Source organism: Tursiops truncatus, chromosome 5 (assembly GCF_011762595.2).
Source record: "Tursiops truncatus isolate mTurTru1 chromosome 5, mTurTru1.mat.Y, whole genome shotgun sequence".
Classification (NCBI taxonomy): Eukaryota; Metazoa; Chordata; class Mammalia; order Artiodactyla; family Delphinidae; genus Tursiops; species Tursiops truncatus.
Window position 1 is genome coordinate 132,240,579 of NC_047038.1, and position 26,242 is coordinate 132,266,820.

At 40.3% G+C, this 26,242-nt stretch overlaps 1 protein-coding gene across 2 annotated transcripts; it reads right to left on the reverse strand.

The window, feature by feature from the left end:
- Window positions 1–2,131: 2,131 nt before the first annotated feature.
- On the reverse strand, window positions 2,132–15,788 carry NPY5R (neuropeptide Y receptor Y5). 2 transcript variants are annotated; one of them, XM_019926754.3, is made up of 2 exons: window positions 15,659–15,752; window positions 2,132–3,802 (listed from the first exon to the last, which is right to left on the reverse strand). In XM_019926754.3, the coding sequence occupies exon 2, from the start codon at window positions 3,791–3,793 to the stop codon at window positions 2,453–2,455; it is 1,341 nt and encodes a 446-aa protein (XP_019782313.2). In that variant the 5' UTR covers window positions 3,794–3,802; window positions 15,659–15,752; the 3' UTR covers window positions 2,132–2,452. The 2 variants fall into 2 exon arrangements, 1 of the variants encoding a protein (XP_019782313.2); XR_012331785.1 differs by lacking the exon at window positions 2,132–3,802 and adding an exon at window positions 11,255–11,533 and having other exon boundaries at window positions 15,659–15,788.
- Between the last annotated feature and the right edge of the window lie 10,454 nt (window positions 15,789–26,242).

Here is a 26,242-nt window from a genome sequence, read left to right on the forward strand (position 1 = left end):
TATAAAGATTTTATTAGCAAGGGACATTCTTAGTCGGCAGAAAGCAGCAGAAGCCCTTAGAATAAGAAGAAGGAAAGAAAGAGAAAAGCAAAAGTGAACCAAAGTTTCTTCACTTTTTTTTTCTGCTCTCCTATCAAAACTTGGGGAGGACACTCATATAACCCCAGGTAGATTAGAGGGAAGCTAAAAGCAGTGGTGGCTTTACCTAGTTTCATGTTTGAAAATCTAGAAAGGAACTGGAAAGCAGATGCTTTGGCAGCAACATGAGGTGAACAACACTGTGGGCAGGGTGGCTTGTAGCGTTTGGGCAGAGAAGGCCTGGGGAAGTCCATGCTGCCTCAGTTCTAGGTGAGCTACGTGAGCCGTAAGCATTCATACTGGAATTATGCGGAATATTTCCTGCCGTATCAATAAACAAAAGATGTCACCGTCGTCAGTGATTGCAGCCACTTCCTACAGCGAGCCCTGAGGGGACTCCCAAGGAAAGAATACCTGCCAGGTAGCAGCCATCAGACTGCAGCCACTGTGAGCCCCGAGGAAACTCAGGATGTGAAAACACAGGATACGGCCCCAGAGAGCTGAGGTGCATCTCAAAGGAATGATTTCGGTGAGCACAGACTCTTGCATGTTCCCATATATAGAAAAGTGCTAAATTCCTTAACTTGAGATTTCTGGTTTTCTTTAATTAACAAGAATATTTTTATGCTCCCTTTGCCCTTTGCTGCAAACCTTCTCTATATCCTCACTCTTTGCCCACCGCCTCCTGAGAGCGGTTCTCTCAGGGTTACTTGAGAGTCTGCCTCCCGGGCTTGAAGTCCTAAAACTTCCCGTCGAATAAAACAGAACTCTCAACTCTCAGGTTGTGAATATCTTTACAGTCGACAATACCCTTCTGAAGAGTTCTTGGTGATAAAGTTCCTGAAGTGTCCCCGGCCTTGGCAGGGACAAGACCCCACAGAGCAGACAGCCCAGGCTCAGGACAAACTGGGAAACGTGGTGGAGATTCAGAGGGACCTCACAGCCAGTGAGTTTACATCAGCAGGGGTGGAGAACGCGGGGGCTGAACCCTCAGGCCTGGACCCTGCTGAGAATAGACCATACATTCTACAACACACGGAGAAGCTGATGGAACAGAGAGACCAGGCAAGACAGTTACCTCTCACCTGGAGCTGGGCAGGAGTCAGCAGAGGACACGTGGGGACCAGCACCATCTTCTGCTTCCCCTATGTGTAGGCCTTGCCTAGGGAAGCAGGAGAGGCCCGAAAAAAAGCCCCCGTAGAGAGTCTGGACTTTCAATTGACTAAACAATGACCAGAGTTACCTACTGTTTGAAAACTTAAACGGTTTCTTGTTTTGCTCAGTTGTTTTCCCTTATGAACAGGAATCCATACAGGAGACGGTTAAATCAGAGAAAGGAACTGAAGACAGCATTATTATTTTGCACATCTGAGCCTCATGTGAAAACATTCATTATTTTCAGGGACTTAGTTCTATAAAAAACTGACTAAAACAAATAAAAAGCTCCACTTGAAATGACTGACTTCAATCTAGTAAGATAGCATATGAGACCTCAGTACTGAAATGGCATAAAGTATATGAATCATTCTTCATCTTGGCCAAAAACATTAACTAAACTTTTTTCCCCCTGTAGACACTTCAAGTATTCTTTACAATTATTTAATACTTGGAAATATAGATACCATTTATATTTCAAATTTTAGAATATAAAAGATGTATATGAAACAATCTTTGTTTGATAGCTTAATGTCATGGTATAAGTCTAGAAAAGATTTAAAATCTATTTTTATTGGATAAATTAACTGTGTATTACTAGGATAGTGGGGAATAAATTGACAATTTGACCAATCATCAATAATAGGATATAAAAATTTTCCTTTAGAGGTTCTAAAACTGTACCCAATGTTGACATTTAATTTATGACTTAGGCATATATCTGTCACTTAGTTATGGTTTGCTGGTCATATTAAAGTTTTCTGTATTGTCAGAAACTAACTATTAAGAAATCTGTGAAGTAAAAATGAAGATTATTAGATGTTCCTCATACCTGAAATTAAATGTCTTAGGAAAAATGGTTTTGCTTATAATTTTGAACAAAAAATACTGAGATGGTTAAATATAACTTTTATTTTAAACAAGAACTTACAATTCATCGGTTTACAGGACAAGCTGAAATGGAAGGTAATATAACTACTCTTTAAAATGAAATTACAGATTGGATTGACAATGACTTTATACAACTAAATGAATTTATCATATTATAACATGTTAAAGTTATCTTCCATATATTAGGAACTGATATCCAAATCCAGCGTTCTTACACATAAATTAAATTCTGTAAGTTAACAAAATTTGTTGATTATACATATACAGTCACTGTGAATATATTTTAGATGATCCCCATACTTGTACTTTCCTTGGAAAACATTGAGAATTATGACATATGAAGACAGCGTATAAGGGACCTTAAGTCGGCTTTGATCCCATTATTAAGAAATCCATATAGAATTGGATTAAGACAGCAGGACATCATGCCTAGCAAGTGACAGATGCAATACACCAACTTGAAATGCCTGTTTGAAATCAGGCTATCGTTAAAATCGGTCACCACATGGAAAAGGTGCAGAGGCATCCAGCTCACTGCAAACACTAGTATCAAGATGGTCAGTCTGTAGAACACACTTCGAGATCTTTTTTTTAATCTCATGATAGAACAGTTTACTCTCATCTCATGAACATCTGAGTTTTCTTCCGCTTTCACCTCAAAGCAAGTGGGGACCCCTGGTATAAACTTACGGGATGAAGGGGGCTGACTTTTCCCAGAGCCCGAGTGTTCTGGAAGCCTTCTTGAGCGGTTCTCTGGAGGAGGTCTCGCCGGAGCAGGCAGCACGCATGCTGTCTTCTTGCTGTACCTCCTTCTGTGCTTTCTGATGAACGAATAGCTCCATTTCCGGCTGCTGGAGACCCTCACCTGAGGCCCACTCTTTTTGGAAGGATGGAGAGTTAAGTTGATCATCTCATTTTCTTCTAGTTGGTTTTCTTGGTTGGACAATCCACAGCTTATACTCCTGCAGACACTGGTATGACTTACAGTTAGACAAACTAAGGGCAGAATATACTGAACGAGCAATAAAGAGATAGTGAAAGCAATTCGGTATGCATCGGATGGCCATGACTCGACACATAAATACCTGCTGCTGAGCAACGCTGAACCAAATGTCTCCTGAAGTTCCACAAGGCTGTGAAACACTGGGAGGGGAGAACACATTGCAAAGCCTAGTGTCCAGACAGTAGCGATCAGGAAATAGCCATGATTTGCTGTTAAATGATTAGATACAGGATGCTTTATCATATGATACCTGACGATGGCGATAGATATTAAAATTAAAGTGGAAACCAGAACTGTCACACATTGAAGGAAAGGCATAATATGACACATGACCCTGCCAAACATCCACTGATCCAGCAAGACAGAGGTCAGTGTGAAAGGTGAGCAAAACAGCACAACCAAGATATCGGAGAAGGCCAGATTCCCAATGAGGAAGTTGACCGTTGTCTTCTGATTTCGCTTCCTCATGAGAGCCATTAAAATAAGTAGATTCCCCATAAAACCAAGAAGACTTACAAACGTATAGAGTCCAATCAGAAAATACTGCAAGTCATCGACACTGCTTTTGTAGTCATCCCAGACTGGGAAGTCAGAATTCCGAGTGGCAGCAGTATTGTTCTCTGCAGCAAATGTCTTGTTATAATAATCCTTGAGCTCTGAAGCCATATTATTCTCCTGCTTGGAATAAAAAGACATTAGTTAGCAACTCGAAAAAAAACTCCATGACTACTATAAATTAATCCATTGAGAAGGAAACATTATACCATGTGTTCCCATTACCTTATTCATTTACTAAAAAGTTTAGGGAAGTCTTTAACTGGCAACAAGTACAGTGTAAATGTCAACCAATAACAATTACAGTAAGTGTAAATCTATCATCACTTCTATGGTGTGTTGACTCGTGTTAAAATAGCAGAACTTTTTTTTTTAATTTATGTATAAATAATGGAAGGGACAGAAAAGACAAATGTGGATAAGAACTTCAAGATTATAATAGCTAATTAATATTGTTCTCCAGTCAAGGTACCTGATACATGTTGTAGTCATATAATCTTACCTTAAACATTCCTTCCTCTCTTACATCAATCAAGGTCAAACTTAAAAGTCACCTGCCCTAAAGTGTTCCTTCATCTGTTCAACTGGAACCTTTTGGAACCTCCATGTATTTCTGTTTATAGCTGTCTGATGCTACATGACACAATTTGCTTTGCACTGCAATTATAATAAAAATCAGTATACCTTATTTATGTATAAGCAATGGAAAAGTGAAACTGTGTTTTACTCACTGTGGTATCTACCATAAAACATGGCACAGTAACTTCACCATGGAAAGTGTTAAATAAATATATGTGGGAAAATGAAAAATTCAAACAAAAATAAATATTTATGGGGAAATGAGAAATTCAAACAAAAAGCTAATATCCTAAATATATCCAGTTCATATAATCTTCAGATTTGAGCTTCTCAAGTGTAGAAACACTATTCCATGACCTACATGTATAGAGTAGGAACTCAATAAATGTTTATCACATGGTACTGTTGACTATGTGAACACAATTGGATGGCAAAATCATTTCATGACTAATTCTCTGAGAGGTGCAGATTACCATGAATTAAACCACTAAGCAGCTGGCTACTGGTGTTTTTAAAAACAAAATTTACCTGTTTATTTTTTAATTTAAAAATTGAAAGTAGATTTCAGCATTAAAAAGATTAAATAAATTCATATTTTTTAAGGAAGATAACACGGCATAAAGTTAAATGTAGAAGTGATACTAATATAACATCCCATAATAAGTTTTTTCACCTCAAGGAAATTAATAATGTAATATTAATACCACAATGATATTACTTTTATTTTTACTTTTTTTAATTGGAGTATAATTGCTTTACAATGTTGGGTTACTTTCTGCTGTACAGTGAAGTGAATCAGATATATGTATACATATATCCCCTCCCTCTTGGACCTCCCTCCCACCCCCCCCATCCCACCCAACCAGGTCATCACAGAGCACCGAGCTGAGCTCCCTGTGCTATACAGCAGGTTCCCACTAGCTATCTAGTTTACACATGGAAGTGTATTTATGTCAAACCTAATCTCCCAATTCATCCCACTCTCCCCTTCCCCCTCTGTGTCCACATGGCTGTTCTCTACCTCTGTGTTTCGATTCCTGCCCTGCAAATAGGTTCATCTGTACTATTTTTCAAGATTCCACATATATGCGTTAAGACACAATATTTGTTTTTCTCTTTCTGACTTACTGACTTACAGCACCATTTATTAAAGAGTCTGTCTTTTTTCCGTTGTATATTCTTGCCTTCTTTGTCATAGATTAGGTGACCATAGGTGTGTGGGTTTATCTCTGGGCTTTCTATCCTGTACCATTGATCTATATTTCTGTTTTTGTGCCAGTACCATATTGTCTTGATTACTGTAGCTTTGTAGTATAGTCTGAAGCCAGGGAGCCTGATTCCTCCAGCTCTGTTTTTCTTTCTCAACACTGTTTTGTCTATTCGGGGTCTTTTGTGTTTCCACACAGATTGTAAAATTTTTTGTTCTAATTCTGTGAAAAATGCCACTGGTAATTTGATAGGGATTGCACTGAACCTGTAGATTGCTTTGGGTAGTATAGTCGTTTTCACAATATTGATTCTTCCATCCAGGAGCATGGTATCTATCTCCATCTGTTAGTGTCATCTTTGATTTGTGTCATCAGTGTTTTATAGTTTTCTGAGTACAGGTATTTTGCTTCCTTAAGTAGGTTTATTCCCAGGTATTTTATTCTTTTTGTTGCAGTGGTAAATGGGAGTGTTTCCTTAATTTCTCTTTTTGATCTTTCACTGTTAGTGTATAGGAATGCAAGAGATTTCTGTGCATTAATTTTGTATTCCTGCAACCTTACCAAATTCATTGATTAGTTCTAGTAGTTTTCTGGTGACATCTTTAGGATCTTCTATGTATAGTATCTTGTCATTGGCAAATAGTGACAGTTTTACTTCTTTTTTTCCAATTTGTATTCCTTTTATTTCTTTTTCTTCTCTGATTGCTGTGGCTAAGACTTCCAAAAGTATGTTGAATAATAGTGGCAAGAGTGGAAATCCTTGACTTGTTCCTTATCTTAGAGGAAATACTTTCAGTTTTTCATCGTTGAGAATGATGTTTGCTGTGGGTTTGTCATTTATGGCTTTTATTATGTTGAGGTAGGTTCCCTCTATGCCCACTTTCTGTAGAGTTTTTATCATAAATGTTTGTTGATTTTTGTCAAAAGCTTTTTCTGCATCTATTGAGATGATCATATGGTTTTTATTCTTTGTTTATGTGGTGTATCACATTGATTGATTTCTATATATTGAAGAATCCTTGCATCCCTGGGATAAATCCCACTTGATCATGATGTATGATCCTTTTAATGTGGTGTTGGAATCTGTTTGCTAGTATCTTGTTGAGGAAGTTTGCATCTATGTTCATCAGTGATATTGGCCTGTAATTTTCTTTTTTGTGTGATATCTTTGTCTGGTTTTCGTATCAGGGTGATGGTGGCCTTGTAGAATGAGTTTGAGAGTCTGCAATTTTTTGGAAGAGTTTGAGTAGGTTAGGTGTTATCTCTTCTCTAAATGTTTGATAGAATTTGCCTGTGAAGCCATCTGGTCCTTGACTTTTGTTTGTTGATTTTTAATTACAGTTTCACTTTCATTACTTGCGATCAGTCTGTTTGTATTTTCTAATTCTTCCTGGTTCAGTCTTGGAAAGTTGTACCTTTCCAAGAATTTGTCCATTTCTTCCAGACTGTCCATTTTATTGGCATGTAGTTGCTTGTAGTAGCTCTTATGACCCTTTGTATTTCTGTGGTGTCAGTTGTAACTTCTCTTTTTTCATTTCTAATTTTATTGATTTGACTTCTCTCTCTTTTTTTCTTGATGATTCTGGCTAAAAGTTTATCAATTATGTTATCTTCTTGAAGAACCAACTTTTAGTTTTATTGATCTTTGCTATTGTCTCTTCATTTCTATTTCATTTATTTCTGCTCTGATCTTTATGATTTCTTTCCTTCTACTAATTTTGGGTTTTTCCTTATCTCTTGTAACAGTCTTTATCTTATAGTCTATTTTATCTGATATGAGTATTACTACTCCAGCTTTATTGTTATTTCCATTTGCATGGAATATTTTTTACCATCCCCTCACTTTCAGTCTGTATGTGTCCTTAGGTCTGAAGTGGGTCTCTTGTAGACAGCATATATATGGGTCTTGTTTTTGTACCCTTTCAGCCAGTCTATGTCTTTTGGTTGGAGCATTAAACATTCTACATTGAAGATGATTATTGATATGTATGTCCCTATTACCGTTTTATTAACTGATTTGTGTTTGTTTTTGTGGGTCTTTTTCTTCTTTTGTGTTTCCCGCCTAGAGAAATTCCTTTAGCATTTGTTATAAAGCTGGTTTGGTGGTGCTGAATTCTCCTAGCTTTTGCTTGTCTGTAAAGCTTTTGATTTCTCCATCAAATCTGAATGAGATGCATGCTGGTAGAGTAATCTTGGTTGTAGATTTTTCCCTTTCATCACTTTAAATATATCCTGCCACTCCCTTCTGGCCTGAAGAGTTTTTGCTGAAAAATCAGCTGATAACCTTATGGGGATTCCCTTGTATGTTATTTGTTGCTTTTCCCTTGGTGCTTTTTATATATTTTCTTTGAATTTAAATTTTGTTAGTTTGATTAATATGTGTCTTGGTGTGTTTCTTCTAGGGTTTATCCTGTATGGGACTCTCTGCACTTCCTGGACTTGGGTGGCGATTTCCTATCCCATGTTAGGGAAGTTTCGACTATAATCTCTTCAAATATTTTCTCAGACCCTTTCTCTTTCTCTTCTTCTTCTGGGACCCTAATAATTTGAGTGTTGGTGCATTTAATGTTTTCCCAGAGGTCTCTGAGACTGTCCTCAATTCTTTCCATTCTTTTTTCTTTATTCTGCTCCTCTGCAGTTATTTCCACCAGTCTACATTCCAGCTCACTTATTTGCTCTTCTCCCTCAGTTATTCTACTATTGATTCCTTCTAGTGTATTTTTCACTTCAGTTATTGTGTTGTTCATCACTTTTTGTTTGTTCTTTAGTTCTTCTAGGTCCTGTTAAACATTTCTTGTATTTTCTCAATGTGTGCCTCCATTCTATTTCCAAGATTTTGTATCATTTTTACTATCATTACTCCGAATTCTTTTTCAGGTAGGTTGCCTATTTCCTCTTCATTTATTTTTTCTTGTAGGTTTTTACCTTGCTCCTTCATCTGTAACATATTTTTTTGTCATTTCATTTTTTTTTTTTTTTTGATGGGTAGGGCTGTATACCTGTCTTACTGGTTGTTTGGCCTGAAGCATGCAGCACTATAATTTACAAGCAGTTGGGCAGAGCCGGGTTGGTGCCGATATGAGGACCTCTGGGAGACCTCAGTCTGATTAATATTCCCTGGGATCTGAGGTTCTCTGTTAGTCCAGCAGTTTGAACTCAGTGCTCCCATCACAGGAATTCAGGCCCTATCCTCGGCCTGGGAACCAAGCTACCACAAGTCGTGCAGCATAGCAAAAGAAAAGAAAAGAAAAGAAAAGAAAAAAGAAGCAGTACAATAACAAAGAATAAAAAATAAAATAAAATTAGAAAAATAAAAAATATATTAGGAAAAATAAAAATATAAGTGAAACAACTACACCAAGGTAAAACAGAACAACAACAGAAAAAAAAAAAAAAAAGTGGGGGGAACAAGCCCAAAGGAGCAGAACAGTAACAAATTATAAAGAGTAAAATAAAATTAGAAAAATAAAAAACTTATCAGAAAAAATAAAAATATAAACGAATTAACAACAAGGTAAAATAGAACCACAACCTAAAAAAAAAAAAAAGGCCAGAAAAAGCTTGGGCTGTGTGGGGTGGAGCTTAGGTTCGGGGTGGAGCTTAGGCGAGGGCCGGGGGGGGGGGGGGGGGGGTGGTTAGGGCGGAGGTCAGGGCCCAGGCTCAGGACCTGGGCTGCTGGGAAAGGTGTGCTTTGGATTGCAGAGTTCCGAGGTAAGGCACTGGGTGGGGGGTGCGGAGGCGGGGCTTAGGCTCAGCGTGGCGGGAGTGAGCCTCAGAGGGCAGAGGTTTAGTCCCGGAACCTCAGCAGGCTTTCCGGGGCCCAGGCACTCCCTTCTGTTCCTCCGCTCTTCCAAGGGTCTCCCCCATCCCCATTCATCCCCTGACTGTGGGTGGGCCCTTCTGGGCGTGGGAACCCCTTCCCGCCCCTAGCCGCCCCTCAGGGGCACCAGTCCTGTCCATCCGGCCTTTACTTTTCCTCCCCGCTCGCTCCCACTCCCACAGGACCCACGCGGCTCGAGGGGTCCCAGTGGGCAGATCAGGCTCGGGACCTCAGCAAGCTCCCTGGGGCCCAAGTGGGCAGGGGGAACTGGCCGCATGCCCTTCCGATCTTCTGCCCTCCCGAGGGTCTCCCCCGTTCCCCTCTGGGCGTGGGAACCCCTCCCCTCCCCCAGCTGCCCCTCAAGGGTGCCGGTCCCATCCTGCCTCAAGTTCTCCTCCCCCCTCCCTCCCCACCTCATCCTACCCAGTCGCTCGGGGGGTCCTCCCGTCCCCTTAGGTGTCTGTGGTCCCCCACCAGGGCCTGGTAGGTGCCCTAGTTGTGCGGAGACATGAACTCTGCATCCACTCAGTCCACTCTCTTGACTCTGCTGATATTACTTATTTACTGGTATATATTAGAGATTTGACAGTATTGCCTAATGAAGTACACAACTGCCTATCATATATCAAGAAGAGGCAAAAGGAATGCTTTCTCCCCTTTAAAAAAAGCAAGCACCTCCAGTTTTTTTTTTTTTTGCGGTACGCGGGCCTCTCACTGTTGTGGCCTCTCCCGTTGCGGAGCACAGGCTCCGGACGTGCAGGCTCAGTGGCCATGGCTCATGGGCCCAGCCGCTCCGCGGCATGTGGGATCTTCCCGAAACGAGGCGCGAACCCGTGTCCCCTGCATCGGCAGGCAGACTCTCAACCACTGCGCCACCAGGGACGCCCAGCACTTACATTTTTTTAAACAAGAATATCCTACAGCATACTCAGGACAACAACAGTTTGTTAATTCTGATGAGTATACCTTGTTATAGAGATCCTGATATATATATATATATCTTAAAAAGGCATTTTCACTACATATCAATGTAGGTTTATCAACCTGTTTTTAGATCTATAGTTGGGTAATTATACTTAAAACTATAAAAATACATATATATTTAAATTAATAGTAAACCTTATTATCTTCAATTTATAAGGGAAGTATAGGTCCTGGTCCAACAAATTTCCAAGTAGAAAATGTTACTGTATACACACATTCATCATAAATAACTTTAAGTTTATATATAGCAATTTTCAAATAGGATGATATAAGCATTTTTGTGCTATAAGAAAATTTAGAAGTGTAAGTTTTTCACAATTTCTATAACTGATTTTATATTGATTGAATTTCTGAAAGCTAATTATCAATATATTCCTTTAAAGATAAATGAATTCAAAAGCTCAGGATCTTATTGACTTATTCTTAGGCTCTAACCAACAATTTACATTGATGTTGCCTCAAGTTGAAAAAGATAACTGGTACCAAACTGACTCACCAGGGTTACTGATTCATCCCACTCATCATATTCCCAGTCAATGGCCTTCCTGCTGCTCCCCTGGACAGCTCAGTGAGCTCCTAATCAGGGAAGCCCAGACTGGCTTTCTTGTCTCATTTCCTGAGATCCGATAACCCCCTGGCTCCATCTCGCTTGTTCATAACCCTCTTTACACTCATAATCTGTACAAGCTGTTTGTTACCATGATCCTTGTATACATATATATATCTTATTCTTCTCTGGACTCACTTTTTGGAAACAATCCTTTTTTGTTATACTTCAGTAGTTACTGATTGCCTCCCCTACGACCAAGGCAAGGACAAGGTAGAAACTGGGCAGTCGATTCTATAATGGTTTTGTGCTTTCTTGGGACATGTAACTATCGGATGACATTCCCGAGAGTAAAACATTACTGTTCCCAATTTGTTTATTTTTTGTTTTGTTTTTGTTTTTGCGGTACGCGAGTCTCTCACTGTTGTGGCCTCTCCCGCTGCGGAGAACAGGCTCCAGACGCGCAGGCTCAGCGGCCATGGCTCATGGGCCTAGTTGCTCCGCGGCATGTGGGATCTTCCCGGGCTGGGGCACGAACCCGTGTTCCCTGCATCGGCAGGTGGACTCTCAACCACTTCGCCACCAGAGAAGCCCACTGTTCTCAATTTGAAGTAAGAGGATATGCAGCACAATTGATGGTAATAGAAAGAATGTGGTTTTGAGTCTAAAACTCAGAGTGCCTCAAATGCATGGTCAGTTCTCTCTGCTGGACTCTAATGGAGAGAAGGAAAAATGTTTTAATTATGTTCATAATTTTAATGATGCTTAATAGAGTATGTTGCACATAGTGGATGCTAAGTAAGTATCTGTTACTTAATAATTTTAGAAAAGTAGTTTAATTTTTCCAGCTTTAAAATAACAGAAATGAATCATCCTGGGAATATGGGCAAATTCAGGGTAAAGTATAACTATATGTGTATATATGTATATATATGGGTATATATATATATATATATATGTGTGTGTGTGTGTGTGTATGTCTGTACATATATACATATACTAGAACCACTGAAAGTAGACAAGCTTTCAGATGGTCCCAAAATGAAATGAAGAGTACCTATATAAACAACTGTGATGATTTACCACTTTACAATTTTAAATTACAAGCAGGCCTCATTTTATAGTTCTTCACTTTATTTCACTTATTGTGTTTTTTACCAATTGAAGGTTTGGGGCAATCCTGTGTAGAGCAAGTATATCAGCACCAGTTTTCTAACAGCATTTGCTCACTTCATGTCTCTGTGTCACACTTCAGTAATTCTCTCGATATTTCAAATTTTTCATTATTATTTTATTTGTTATATTGATATGTGATCAGTGATCTCTGATGTACTATTGTACTATTGTAATAGTACTATTGTAATAGTACTATTGTAATAGTACTATTGTAATGTTTGGGGCACCACAAACTTCCCCACGTAAGATGACAACTTAACCCGTAAACGTTGTGTGTGTTCTGACTGCTCCACTGACTGGCCATGCCCCCATCTCTCTCCCTCTCCTTGAGCCTCCCTGTTCCCCCCCCGCCCCCCCCACCGAGACAAACAATATTGCAGTCAGGCCAGTTGTTAATCCTACAATGGCCTCTAAGTGTTGAAATGAAAGGAAGAGTTTCACATCTCTCACTTTAAATCAAAAGCTAGAAATGATTTAGCTCAGTAAGCAAGGCACGTCAGAAGCCGAGATAGGCTGAAAGCTAAGCCTCTTGCACCAAACAGTTAGCCAAGTTGTGAATGCAAAGGAACAGTTCTTGAAGGAAATTAAAAGTGCTACTCCAGTGAATACATGAGTGATAAGAAAGAGCAACAGCCTTATTGCTGATACGGAGGAAGTTTTAGTGGTCTGGATAAAAGATCAAAGTGACAACATTCCCTTAATCCAAAGCCTTATCCAGAGCCAGACCCCAACTCTCTTCAATTCTGTAAAGGCTGAGAGAGGTGAGGAAGCTGTAGAAGAAAAGTCTGACGCTAGCAGAGGTTCATGAGATTTAAGGAAAGAAGCCGTTTCCGTAACAGAAAAGTGCAAGGTGAAGCAGCAAGTGCTGATATACAAGCTACATTAAGTTATCCAGAAACTCTAGCTAAGGTATTTCTGAAGGTGGATACACAAAAGAACAGATTTTCAATGTAGACTAAACAGTCTTATATTGGAAGATGCCATCTAGGACTTTCATAGCTAGAGAGGAGAAGTTGATAACTGGCTTCAAAGCTTCAAAGGACAGGCTGATCCTGTTGTTAGGGGCTAATGCAGCCAGTGACTTTACGTTGAGCCAAAGCTCATTTACTATTCCAAAAATCCTAAGGCCTTTAAGAATTATGCTCAATCTACTCTACCTGTGCTCTATATATAGAACAACAAAGCCTGGATAATAGCACATCTATTGACAATAGGGTTTACTGAATATTTTAAGCTCACTGTTGAGACCTACTGCTCAGAAAAAAGGATTCCTTTCAAAATAGTACTGCTCCTTGACAGTGCACCTGGTCAACCAAAAACTCTGACGAAGATGTAAGAGATTAATGTTGTTTTCTTGCCCGCTAACACAACATCCATTCTGCAGCCCATAGATCAAGGAGTAATTTCGACTTTCAAGTCTTAATATTTAAGAAACACATTTTTGTAAGGCTTGAGCTGCCATAGACAGCGATTCTTCTGAAGGATTTGGGCAGAGTCAATTGAAAAACTTCTGGAAAGGATTCACCATTCTAGATGCCATTAAGAATATTTGTGATTCATGAGAACAGGTCAACATATCAGCATGACCACGGGTTTGGAAGAAGTTGATTTCAACCCTCATGGATGACTTTGAGGGGTCAAGACTTCAGAGGAGGAAGGAACTGCAGATGTGGTGGAAACAGCAAGAGAACTAGAATTAGACATGGAGCCTGAAGATGGGACTGAACTGCTGCAATCTCATGATAAAATTTTAACGGGTGAGGAGTTGCTTCTTATGGATGAACTTAGAAAGTGGTTTCTTGAGATGGAATCTTCTCAAGAAGATCCATCTTGAGATGGTAGAAATGCTGTGAAGATTGCTGAAATGACAACAGAAGTTTAAGAAAAGGAGAAAAAGCACACAGGATTTCTTTCCTTCAACTTAGGCCTTCACGTCCTTTTTTCCTGAAAAGTACAATAAGGAAGCCTATAATGGAAATGTAAAATCTCTAATAATGATCTGTTTTGCAACAAGTGCCATAATGAACGTTGTACAATTTTATGCAACATAAATATTTTATACATAATAAAAAATAATGTTAAATGTGAACTTCAGCTCAGCTCACCAGAGAAATTATGAAATAGAGAATGTTTTTAAAATGAAATATTATTTTAGAAGAAATCTGATACTGACTGTGTGAAACCTTTGTGGTGCCTAATTACGAGATTTCGTTTTTCTCTTTTATATCTAGTTTTAACCCCTCTACCCTCAGAATTCCTAGGCTGAAACACCAAACTTTAATCCTCAGAGTAAAAGTGAAAAAAAAAATTTCCTGGTTAAACTGTGGTGACTGTTTTTAAAAAAGCAATGTCTTGTAAAGACATTGCAACTTTGCTATACTGTAATTGTTTATAAAAATTGATCTATATGTGACACCAACAGAAATGAAATCTCGTGAATAGACTTTAAGTATGTTGAATAGATAGTTCTTCAAAAAGAACTGCATGAACTCAGAGGACAATGAAGGATTGCGCGTATACATTTAAGTAAGGTCCCTTTGTTAGGCTCTTTACCTGCCTTAATGTAAATGCACATCTTTCATCTCAAAAAAGATGCCAATCACACAAAAGAATAAAATCCATGTAATTTTTTTCCCCTCCGGCAATGATAACATATCAACTATTGCCTACTTTGCTGTGATCCTGGAACAATGGCGAGATTCCACGTTCGAAAATATTCCCACGATTTATTTTTAAAGCCAGAATCTGGCAAAATTCAAATCGGAAAGAAATACTGCTCCGCTCAGCTGATAAACACGCAGGCACAGCCACCCTCTCTTCCCATTTCTAACACTAGTTTCTCTTCCCTTGAGAAATCTGAAATTTAAAATTTCATTCGGGCTGCAAATTCCGCTGAGAGCGCCTTAGGCAATTTCCACGGTCTGTCATAAAGTCTCTGGGCTTCGATCCAACGCGGTCGTTCGGTCCCTTTAAAAGGTAACCGAAAGGTCCGCAAGCTCGGGGATGAATTCCCGGGGTCGGAAGTCGAGGCGCAGGGATGTGTCCCCGGAGCGCAGACCGGGGCGCGCTGCCTCGGGGTCCCGGGCATCAGCGGGCGGCGGGGCAGGTGCTCGACGCCCCGGGACCCCAGACTCGGACGCCGCCGGGCCGCCGCGGGCTCGCCCTCCCGGAGGCTGCGTCCTCCCCGCCCCGGCTCCGGCGGGACCCCCGACACTCTCCTCCGGCTCAGCTCCGCGCGCCCACCCGGGGAGCTCCTGCGCCGCAGGGAGCCCCGCCGGGTCCCTCCGCTCTCCCTCCGCGCCCCGAAGTCGCCCGGACCCCCGCTTCCAGCCCCGGCCCTTCCCGTACCTCGGGGCGCCCCGGCTCCCGGGATCGCGGCCGCTCCTGCGCCCGGTGGCGGCGGGGACGGGGGCAGGCTGCGCCCGGGCACACGACTGCTCCCCGAGCCCGCCCAGGGCGCCCCCTACCTTCGCGTGGGCCGGGGAGAGGCGGCAGCCCCCAGCACCCCGTCTCCCGGGCCGGGCCCGCCGAGGCCGCGCAGGGAAGTCGGGGTCCGCGGCCGGCGTGGGCGCCCGGGGAACGCCGCAAGGCCCAGGTTTTCTCTTTGTTCGAAAAATAATAATAAAAACCAAACCAAAGCAGCGCGCTGGTCTTTCTCGCACCTTCCGGAGGGCGGCGGGGGGCCGCCTGACCTGCGGGGACGCTGGGACGCGGGGTGGCGGAGGCGCTCGGGCGCAGTAGGCACGGGGTTCTGCGGGAGCCGCGGGGACCAGGCGTGGGCGTGGGGCCCGGGGCCCGGGAGGCTGGAGCGAGCCCACGCTTCCCAGGCTGCGCGTGGCAGCTGAAGAAGGCTGGGATGAAAAGAGTTGTCATAGGTTAAAAAAGTCCCAAGCAAAGAGAACTTGTCCTCATTTTCTGCGCAACGTGATTTCCATCCCCAGGGCGTCCAAATCTGTATCGCGCAGGTTTGCCTTATTTTTAGTTATTAGTTGTCAGGTGCTTAATGCTTTTCTGTGTGTGTGAGTGAGTGTGTGTGTGTGTGTGTGTGTGTGTGTGTGTGTTTGCGTGCGCGCGCGCGCGCGCGTGAGAGAGGGAGGCAGGGAGAGAGAAAAAAGAAGAGAGAAGAGGCAAGAGAGATTGGGATGAAACCGTGTACAAGCCCCTGGGTCCCTGTCTTTTGAAGTAAAAGGCTTTTGCTTTAGTCTCTGGAGCCTCCCTTGAATCTCTAAAGGCTGCTCCAGAGTTAATGATTGGGAACGTGAACATGCAGAAACAAAGAACAGCTGTTGGGTGGAGAAACTGGTGACAATTTAGACCATAAACCAGCCACAGCAAAATCACCAAACTCCCAGTTTCCTGAAAGATACAGATAAAGGCTCCGCACACATTCCTCAGTTGTTTTTACAGGAAGCAGATCCCCAGATGAAAACTGCTGAGCACAAGCCCTTAGACCCTAGACCGGTTGAAACCAGAAGGTTGATGATGCTTGAAACCTCACCTTGATGCTAACCAATCCAAGAACTGTGCATGAGCTGAGCATACACCCTGCCGCCCCCTCCTTCACACTGCGTTGAAACCCCTTCCCCGAAAGCCATCGGGGAGTTGGGGTCTTCTGAGCATGAGCTGCCTGTTCCCCTTGCTTGGCGCCTGCAGTAAACGCTGCAGTTTCCTTCACCACAGCCCAGTGTCAGTAGATTGGCTTATAGCCGAGACTGAGAAGGGGTGTGTTTATTGTACACTTTAAAACTAAAGACGGCTATGTGACAGTCACAGCATCGTGTGTGTGGTGATGAGTGCAATCCTGTGAGACTAGCCCTCTCTAAACTACAGAGGACTGTATCCCTTGGGAGTGATACTACTGGTAAATCTAATTTCTGGGGGCAGTAAATGCTAGCTGTTACCCCAGAAGCCAGAGAAAAAATTCCTGTGGCCCTTTTCTGCTGAATTTTAGTATTTGATACTCAGGGGACCTGGATAGATTGTTGTTGTATCAGCCAGAGTCATCCAAGAGCTTTAAATACCCAAGTATATAAACTTCCTATTTCATTCATTGCTGTTTCAGCACAATAGACATTTTGAGAAGGCCCTGGGATTCTGCAGTGGGTGAAGGGAAAGATGGAAGTGTCAAGAAGCAGTGCCTGGGGAGAAAAGAAAGCTTGGTTCTTAGACTTTCTTAACTCCAGCATCTGTACAGTAAAGCACCACACCTACCACATAAATTTCTACCCTCCCATACCCTGTACAGTTACAATACACGCCTACTTCTAGGACATATTGACTTTAAAAAACTTCCAAACGAACCCCATTGTGACTATTGTTTGGGAGGGGGAAATTTCCCCCTGTCCCCTCCCGGAGTTCTTGTGGCTGGACTAATAATAAAACGAACACAAGACAGATTAACAGGAGAAAAATAAACAAATTTTAATTCATATGCATGGAGGTCTGATAGAAATGAGACCTAAGAAGTGGCCAAAGCAAGCAGCTTTTACAGTTTTTAGACAAAGAAACAATAAATTTGTGAGGAATTGACAGGACAAGGGAATTTAGGCTTTGGGTGCTTAATTAGTAAGGAATCTCAACAGAGTTTGGGCTTGGGGTAGTAAAGTAAAGAAGTAACACGCTTTGTTTATACAGGCTTCTCGGCCAAATTCCGGATCTCTGGTAGTGAGGGTGTCCTTCCACTTCCAGATGCACCGACAGCCCCTTTCACATGGCATATTTCTTTGCTGCCTTCAGAGAGACAGAACGGAGGGTCAGAGTGTCCCTATTGCACTGGTCTTTTTTTTTTTTCTTTTTTCTTTTTTGCGGTACACGGGCCTCTCACTGTTGCAGTCTCTCCCATTGCGGAGCACAGGCTCCGGACGCGCAGGCTCAGCGGCCATGGCTCACGGGCCCAGCCGCTCCGCGGCATGTGGGATCTTCCCAGACCAGAGCACGAACCCGTGTCCCCTGCATCGGCAGGCGGACTCTCAACCACTGCACCACCAGGGAAGCCCCTATTTCTTAAGTAGCTTTAATTCGAAGTAACCAATGGCATATTTTGGGGTGGCCCACTCTGAGCCCTAACACTAGCTTCCAAAAACAAATACAACTAGGCTATGCTACAAGCTTTTGTATATTAAAAATACAAGATGAATTGTATTTTTTTCTTTTCCGCCAATTTGGGTTTTTTCTTTCGATGATGTGGATTTAGGTTTGAAGTAACTATCATTATTAGAGTAAAAGTAAAAGGCCAGCATGTTTTTGAGATGAAGATTTTGGTTAACCCACCATTTCTCTTCTCACCACACACACAACCACGCAAGCCTCAAAAGGGCAGTCCGGATTTCTTCTTTAAATACACGCTTGCTATACATGGAGTGAACACATTGTTAGGATTTTTTTTTTTTTGAAAAAATTGTCAAGTTGAAAAATTCCAACAATATGCTACATAAAGAAGAAAATATGAAGATAACTGTGCTTTTATCTTCAAATTTCCCAGGAGGGATTCAAGACTCATGATCACTCTTTATAGAACATAATAATTTCGTTTCTAGTTGATGGAGTGACATTCAAACAGAGGAAGTACCACCACGGGAACAAAAATAGTAACGTCCACCTCTGCTCTATGTACTTTTCCCTCTCACTATTTGCAAAATGCTCATTTGGGAAATTAAGTTGGGTTTTATGTGTGTTACAAAATTAAACTGGCTATTTTCCAGTTCTCATAGTTCTTTATCAATTATGGAAGGAAGCATATCTATAAAGGTAAAACTAAAAATTGCTAGGTAACTCCTAAGACAAATTATTGACTAATAAAACACTCTCCAGACACTGCCTGGGGTAACATTTCTCTGAGGAATGTCTGTTGTTTTTATCAAAGTTATTACTGCATTTTAATAACAGCTACCATTTGTGGAGGCCAGTTACTAAAGTGCTTTGATGTAATCTCAAATGATATGTGATCTCGAATATTAGTTATAGTGGGAGTGAATAAACTAAAGAAAATATTATTTTAGTTGTTGCATTCTTTTCCTCTGAAGATTTTTGTTATATTCACGAAGAGTAAACATTTCTTTGTCCGTTGTTTCTACCATGATAGATTTAAATCTTTAATTCTTAAAAGGTATGGAAAGGGCCATCTCTGTGTGTTACAAATATTTTTATGATACTCATTGCTGCATTGATTTCTTTGGAATCATAATAATTTGTTATATAATCAATATTCGGGACTTAAAACAAGGAACTAACTTATAATTGTGAAATACAAGCAGTTTTTTAAGTAACAGAAGATATTTTTAAAAAATAAGTTAACCTAAAGTATTTGCGTGCATAGAGTCATTTTTTCCAGGGAATTCAATCATAATTTTGAAGTGCTAAGGGAGAACTATAAACATTTCATTGTCTTCTTCTGACCAACACTGTGGTACTTAAGCAAACTTTTATCTTTCTCTTTGATGCCCTAATGATTAAAGCATTCACTATAAAGCAGTGACTGATTCCAGTTCTTTTTCTAAAGTAATTTTTCACGTTAAAAATATATACACATTTATGTGTGATACCCACGTATATAGTTATATAATCACATATCACATACGTATTTGTATAATGGTCGTTTGTCAAAACATCTGGATTGCAGCCAGGTTTTATCCCAAATTAATGGTGTGTCTTTAGACAAAGCACTTGATCTTTTTAGTCCTTACTTTCTTTGTCTGTAAAACAAAATATTTTGACTAGCAGATCTGAAGCCCCCTTTTAGCTCTGAAAACCTATGACCTTATGCCATTAACAAGCACATATTACAGATATATGGGCAGAAAAATAACTTTTTTGGATCTTCAGAAAAATTTGATGGTGACAAACATTGTTTGTTGCCCCTCCATATTAGGGGGGAAAAAAGAAGAAAGAAATATTGTTGATAAAGTTTCCCACTATTAGTGTACATTCTTTTCCCTGAAGCTAGTAGTAGCTATATAATGATATTTAATTCATTCTTTTTAAAAGCTGTGGGTGTCTTAAAGCAAATCATTCTATATCTAATTACATTATTTTAAATTTTTATTACAAAATATATAAAGGAAGAGAACATGGATTCCTTTGGAGACACAATATTCTATCATACAATTTCATACATAGGTCATATATTCTTCCCTTCTGTAGGTTAAAACTCCACACAAAAAGTGTAGTTGATAAATATCACCTCAATATCATCTTAAGATAAATTTCCATTTCTTAGCTAATTTTTCAAGGTTAAAAAATTAAATCTAGTTATAAAGCTAAATATAGCTTTGCTATATTTAAGTGGAAATGAAAGGGAAACAGTTTATTTATTTTTGGTAGGTCAGTTTGTTTTTAATAGTCTTTAAAAAGGATGTTTAGAGAACTGTTCAAAGCATAAGTTCAGAAACAAAAGCGGATATGGTTGAATAATATACTCCTTAAAACTGCATCTGTTACCATATTCTTACTCTTATGCTCATAGGTAATTCACGTTTTAAAAGTATGTTATTCAGCAGGTAGAAAATATATGAGACGTATTCTCTACTAGACATTACATGCATTTTCATAGGCAGTGAAGTCCATTACTCAAGCTTACACTGAATGGGGAAAGCAGAATTCAACACATAAGAAAATCCAAAAATATAAGAATCAAGAGAAGTATAATAGTAATATGTATAAATATGTACATGTGTTATGCATATGTATAAAAATAACAATAATCCATCATAGCTACAAGTGCTAAAGATATTTTTTAATGTTTGAGATGAACAAATGGGCTTGATTTGTGATGTTTATAATTTATATAGTCCTATCCTATTTCTTTTTCTTCAATCCCTCAGCAAAACTGTTTTCAGTATCTTATGATATGCCAGATATTATTCTAGGCTCTAAGCTTTAAGAGGTAAAAAAAAATAATCACTGCCTTCCAGAGATCCCAGTGTAGCTGTGCAGATACATAACTGACTGCAATATAGTGTGACAAATTCTGTGTTAGAAATAAACTCAGAGACCAGTAGGACTAAAAATAGGAATATAAATAGAAACTCAGCCTGTGGGGTGATCTGGGGAGATGGACAGATAGACATTAGAGAGGGCTTTGTAGTTGAGAAGATACTTGAACTGAAGTTTGAAGAATTGGTGAAAGTTAAACCAGCAGATGGAGGGGATGGGCAAGTAAGAAGTGGGGGGAAACATGAAGGTGATAGAGAGTAATATTCAGAGACCTGCAGGTAGTTCAGTTTGATTGAAGTCCATGTGGAAATGGGTAGAGGATGCTACTGAAAAGGTTGGTTCACAAGGACATTGTTTGCACTCTTCCTGAAGAGTGCAACTAGATGTGGAGAGCAACTAGATGATTTAAGCTGGGCGGTGACATCACTGGCTGACCGTGATAGCAGTTGGTGGCAGAGAGACCATTGAGTAGAGAATTAGCTAGAGCTTGATGGATATAAAAGAACACATTTGAGAGATATTATGCTGTGAATTCAGTGGGAATGTGTGACCGATTCCCAACTGACCCAATGAATTTGAGATCAGTTGAATTTGAGAGTGTGAGAGAGGGAAATACTGGGATGATTCTCAGGTTCCGGCTTGAGGGGTAGAGATGACGACACTGGTTTGTATTGGTTCCACCAGCTGTGAAGCACCTTTGCCAAGGAAACCCAGGAGATGTCCGCACTCTACATGGAGATTTAAGGTTACAAATGTACAAGCGTGTCAGTGATGGCAGAGGGTATGATTATGTTTGAAAGTGAAAAAAGGGAGAAGATTAAGAATGAGGTCTCTGGTAAACTTGGGAATTTCAGGGCTGATCAGGGAAGAGACAGGATCACGAAAGGCAGGACACACAAGTTTTATTTGGGTGGTCCTGGACAGGCTTGCATGACAGGGAAGTTTCTCCCAGAAAGAGACCTTCCAGAGACAGTAGTATGAGCTACCATTCAGAAGGGGGATGGGACAAGGGAATCCCCGGGGAGGAGAAAACAGAGGGAGTCTTAGTGTCTAGGGGACACCACTCAGTGGCAAGGTGGGGAGACTTGGGTCAGAGAGCTCTGAAGGGCAGCGTCAGGTAGGCGTCTTTTATGGCTACAGGATTTGTCTTATCCATGGTTAGCAGATGTTTGGCGCAGTTTCTCAGAGTGTATAAAGTAGGTAGGCTCTAAATAACTAAAACTGTATTTATTTGGATTGCATATAAAGCAATTAGATTTGTGAGAATTTGAGGTTGATGCAGTCTGGCATTTGTGTCCTGCCAACTGTGAAGAGGTAAACAATATGGGGAACATTTTAGGCTAATACACAGGGACCACCTCTGGCCGATTGATTATAACAGTATCCTAGGAAGCAAATCACCTAGGGAGGAGATGGAGACAGCAGATCCTTGGGAAGAAGACAGAAACAGCCAGTAAGGAAAGAAAACCATCTGAAATGTAGTTAGTGAGGTCAAAGGAAAAGAAGGTTCCAGGAGAGGATGGTCAAGAGAGTCAAATGCAACATGAAGAATTAAAGTCTGAATTGTATCCACCGGTTTAGTCATTGTTTTCCCCGGCAGAAGCAGGTTCCAGTGGGCCATATGAGAAGCAATGAGAGGACAGGGAATGTGCCTTATTCTTGGAGGAGTGACCAGGACAGAGAAGGCAGCTAGAGAAGCTGTGACAAGGGTGAGGGAGTTACAGTGAGGAAGAGTGAGCAATTTTGTCTTGCTGTTTTTGTTTTCAGTGTTGGGCCAAGAAAAATGAATTGTCAAATAAACAGGTATTTTTGTTATGGTATCGTTGTGTAAAAAACTTCCCAGAACTTAATGGAAAACCAAAAACTCATGGACTCTATGCTCATGGATTGAGTGGGTCAGCACCTCAGGAGAGCACGACGACGATGGCTTGTCTCTGTCACATGACATTTGGGGCATCAGCTGGGAAAACTCAGTGGGCTGGTGCAACTCAGTGCCTGGAGACTGGGTCAGCTGGGCTGGAGGATCCGTTGCCAAACTGAGGGACATGAAAGGGAACAAATACCCTATGGCTAATGGCATTATTTCATTCTTTTTTACGGCTGAGTAGTATTCCACCGCATATATGTACCACATCTTCTTTATCCTTATATCTGTCTGTGAACATTTAGGTTGCTTCCATGTCTTGGTTATTGTAAATAGTGCTGCTATCACACTGGGATGCATGTATCTTTTGAAATTATGGTTTTCTCTGGTTATATGCCCAGGAGTGGGATTGCAGGATCATATGGTAGCTCTATTTTTGCAATGCAGATGGACCTAGAGATTATCACACTAAGTGAAGTAAGCCACACAGAGAAAGACAAATATCATATGATATCACTTATATGTGGAATCTAAAAAAAAGAATGATACAACTGAACCTATTTACACAACAGAAATTGGCCCACAGACATAGAAAACAAATTTCCCAAAGGGGAAAGGGGGTTAGGGATAAATTAGGAGTTTGGGGTTAACACATGCATACTACTGTATATAAAATAGATAAAACAGATAATCAACAAGGACCTACTATGTAGCACAGGGAATGATGCTCAACATTTTGTAATAACCTGTAAGGGAAAGTATTCTGAAAACATATATATATATATCTCTGAATCACTTTGCTGTATACCTGAAACTAACATAACATTGTAAATCAACTATATTTCAGTAAAAAAAAAATACCCTATGGCTTTTACTCCCTTCAGAAGGAAGGAGGAGTCCACTGAGGCTGAGGGTATGAGGTGGGAGGCTGGGGAGAGGGGTGGCTATTTGAAATATCTTCTAAGAGGAAAGGAATTGGGAGTCATCCAAGCCTGAGAATTTCTGAGTGACATTGAAGGCTCAACTGAGGGTTTGAATTTGTAGTTGCAATAATCTGCACAGTTGAGTAATTTCCACCAACATACTATACTAGCAGAGAGTGGCAGCCAAGCAGTCTCTTAGGATGAGAAGGATCGGGTTATACCACAGACCATATTTGGCTATATAACCTCTTTCTAGACTTATATGTATCTGGGGAAAGAAAAGCAACAGCTAGACCTTAAATAAAGGGATGAATAAGGGATAGTTACCTAAGCAAAGTGATACCCGGCAACACTTCTCACCACCTCTGTGCCCATCTGTCATATTATTTAGGTGCACATAAGGAATCTTTCTCCTGTCTTTGGGAAATATTGTCCTATCTCAGGATGGGAAATAGCTTTACATCATGGGCCCAAGTCTGATCTGCTGATGTTGAGATGGGGTCTAATGTCAACCCTGAGATTTCAGGGCTGGGGTGGAGGTGGGTGGAGGTGGGCAGGATGTTTGTCATGGATGAAGGAAGGTCAGTGATGGCATTCATACTTGCCCTTCTCACCAGCTAGCTATGCCTACACCTAAGAAGGGAGTGATAATAATTATAGTCAGAAATAATAATAGCAAAGGTCTTTCCATTATACCATGCAAGAAATACATAACATTACACATTTGTTGAATGTCTAAAGGGTGTCAAACAGGATGAAATCTGCAGGAAAATTTTTGAATATTTCCTAAGTAATTTTAAGATCCTGGTCGTATGGAATCTGTTCTGACAGAGTTGTATAACAAAAGCTCTAAATTTGTAGCCTATGTAACCAAATGAGAACTTTCTTGAAGTGCATTCCCATTTTAAATCAAGAGCGAATCCATAAATAGTATTTGGTGTCTTCTACACAAGGAAGATAATTGAATTGTCTATATACTTGTATACTAACATTTTAATTAAATTAATTGTCACTTTTTTCTGCTAAGTTAATTCTTTCAAAAAGACAGTTGAATAAAGTGATCGTATTGACTATTTGATTGTACTAACCAATTTAGTCAAAGCTCTTTACCTACTGTATTTTATTGGTCCTAAGATGAGGGCTTTTAAAAACATTTAAATTCTCTAACTTTAAGATTCATTTACAGTTGACTGTAAGTCATTGCTCTACTGGAAGGATTTTCTCTTTGTTGGTGGTCCATAAAATAACATTGCAGCTTACATTCTATGGCATCGTAGATTCAAAGAAATGCCATAGGTAAGTCACTGAAAGAGGGGAAAATTGGCACTTCATTAATTCCTAGAATAACATACTTCGTAGTAAGTTCTACCTTGATGGAATTTCCTCCTAATCAATATCAGCTACATTTTAGTTTTCACATGTGTTAATGACTATCAGGGTTTTTCTGAATGATAATTTATGATAATTTTCATGAATCAAGGCCTAACAGCATTTCAGGAACTTTAACCCTTGCAGCAGAAATTCATCAGGAGACCAGTAAGTTAATTACAGCGGATAAATTCCAGCAGTAAATATAGTGATAAATAATTTTATCTAGCCAATTATTGAATCATGGAATTTAAAGGGCCAGACCATAAAGTTGTCCCATTTTTTATATGATAAAACTAAGATCTACAGAGAGTTAAGGAGTAGATCCTATTCCTTTGTTTAAATGACAGAACAAACCTATTGCCCATCAGAACATGAGAATAAGTCTTTAGTTTAATTCTCTGGCTGCTGTGAAATTTCAGAAGGAAATACACAAGATGCAAAAAAATTCTCTCTCTAACAAAGGTGAGGTTTTATCTAGCTTGAATCCCAAATAGGAAAGTATGCAACTGACTGTTCACTTAAGAGTAGAAAAAAAAAAGATCTTTAACACACATATTCTTTTAAACACATCTTCTGAGGAATTCAGATTATTCTTTAACACATATTTTCTGAGCAACTCATGTTACTTTGTTTATTTCAAATCTTCCATTAGATTACATTATACAAGGATCTTATGTTGTATTTGGTTATTATACTATGCTTAAGTTTTCTAGTTTACACATTGGAAAGAGTCTTTAGTAAATGATAGTCCTAGAGAATTGTATAAATTCGCTGTTTTTGTTCAGCATTTCAAAACTTCCCTTTATATCACAAAATTTGACACAGAAAAAAAGTCTTTGAGAGCAATGATCTTTCAAAGATTGGTATTTGTTATTAATGTCTCAGGAATACAGCTTTAGGGACTTCCCTGGTGGTACACTGGTTAAGAATCCATCTGCCAATGCAGGGGACAGGGGTTCGATCCCTGGTCCGGGAAGATCCCACATGCCGCGGAGCAACTAAGCTCGTGCACCACAACTACTGAGCCTGCGCTCTAGAGTCTGCAAGCTACAACTACTGAGCCCGTGTGCCACAGCTACTGAAGCCCGTGCGCCTAGAGCCCGTGCTCCTCAACAAGAGAAGCCACCACAATGAGAAGCCCGCGCACCACAAGGAAA

Excerpts from the sequence above, each read along its gene's own strand:
- NPY5R (XM_019926754.3), bottom strand. The coding sequence starts at position 3,793 with ATGGCTTCAGAGCTCAAGGATTATTATAACAAGACATTTGCTGCAGAG.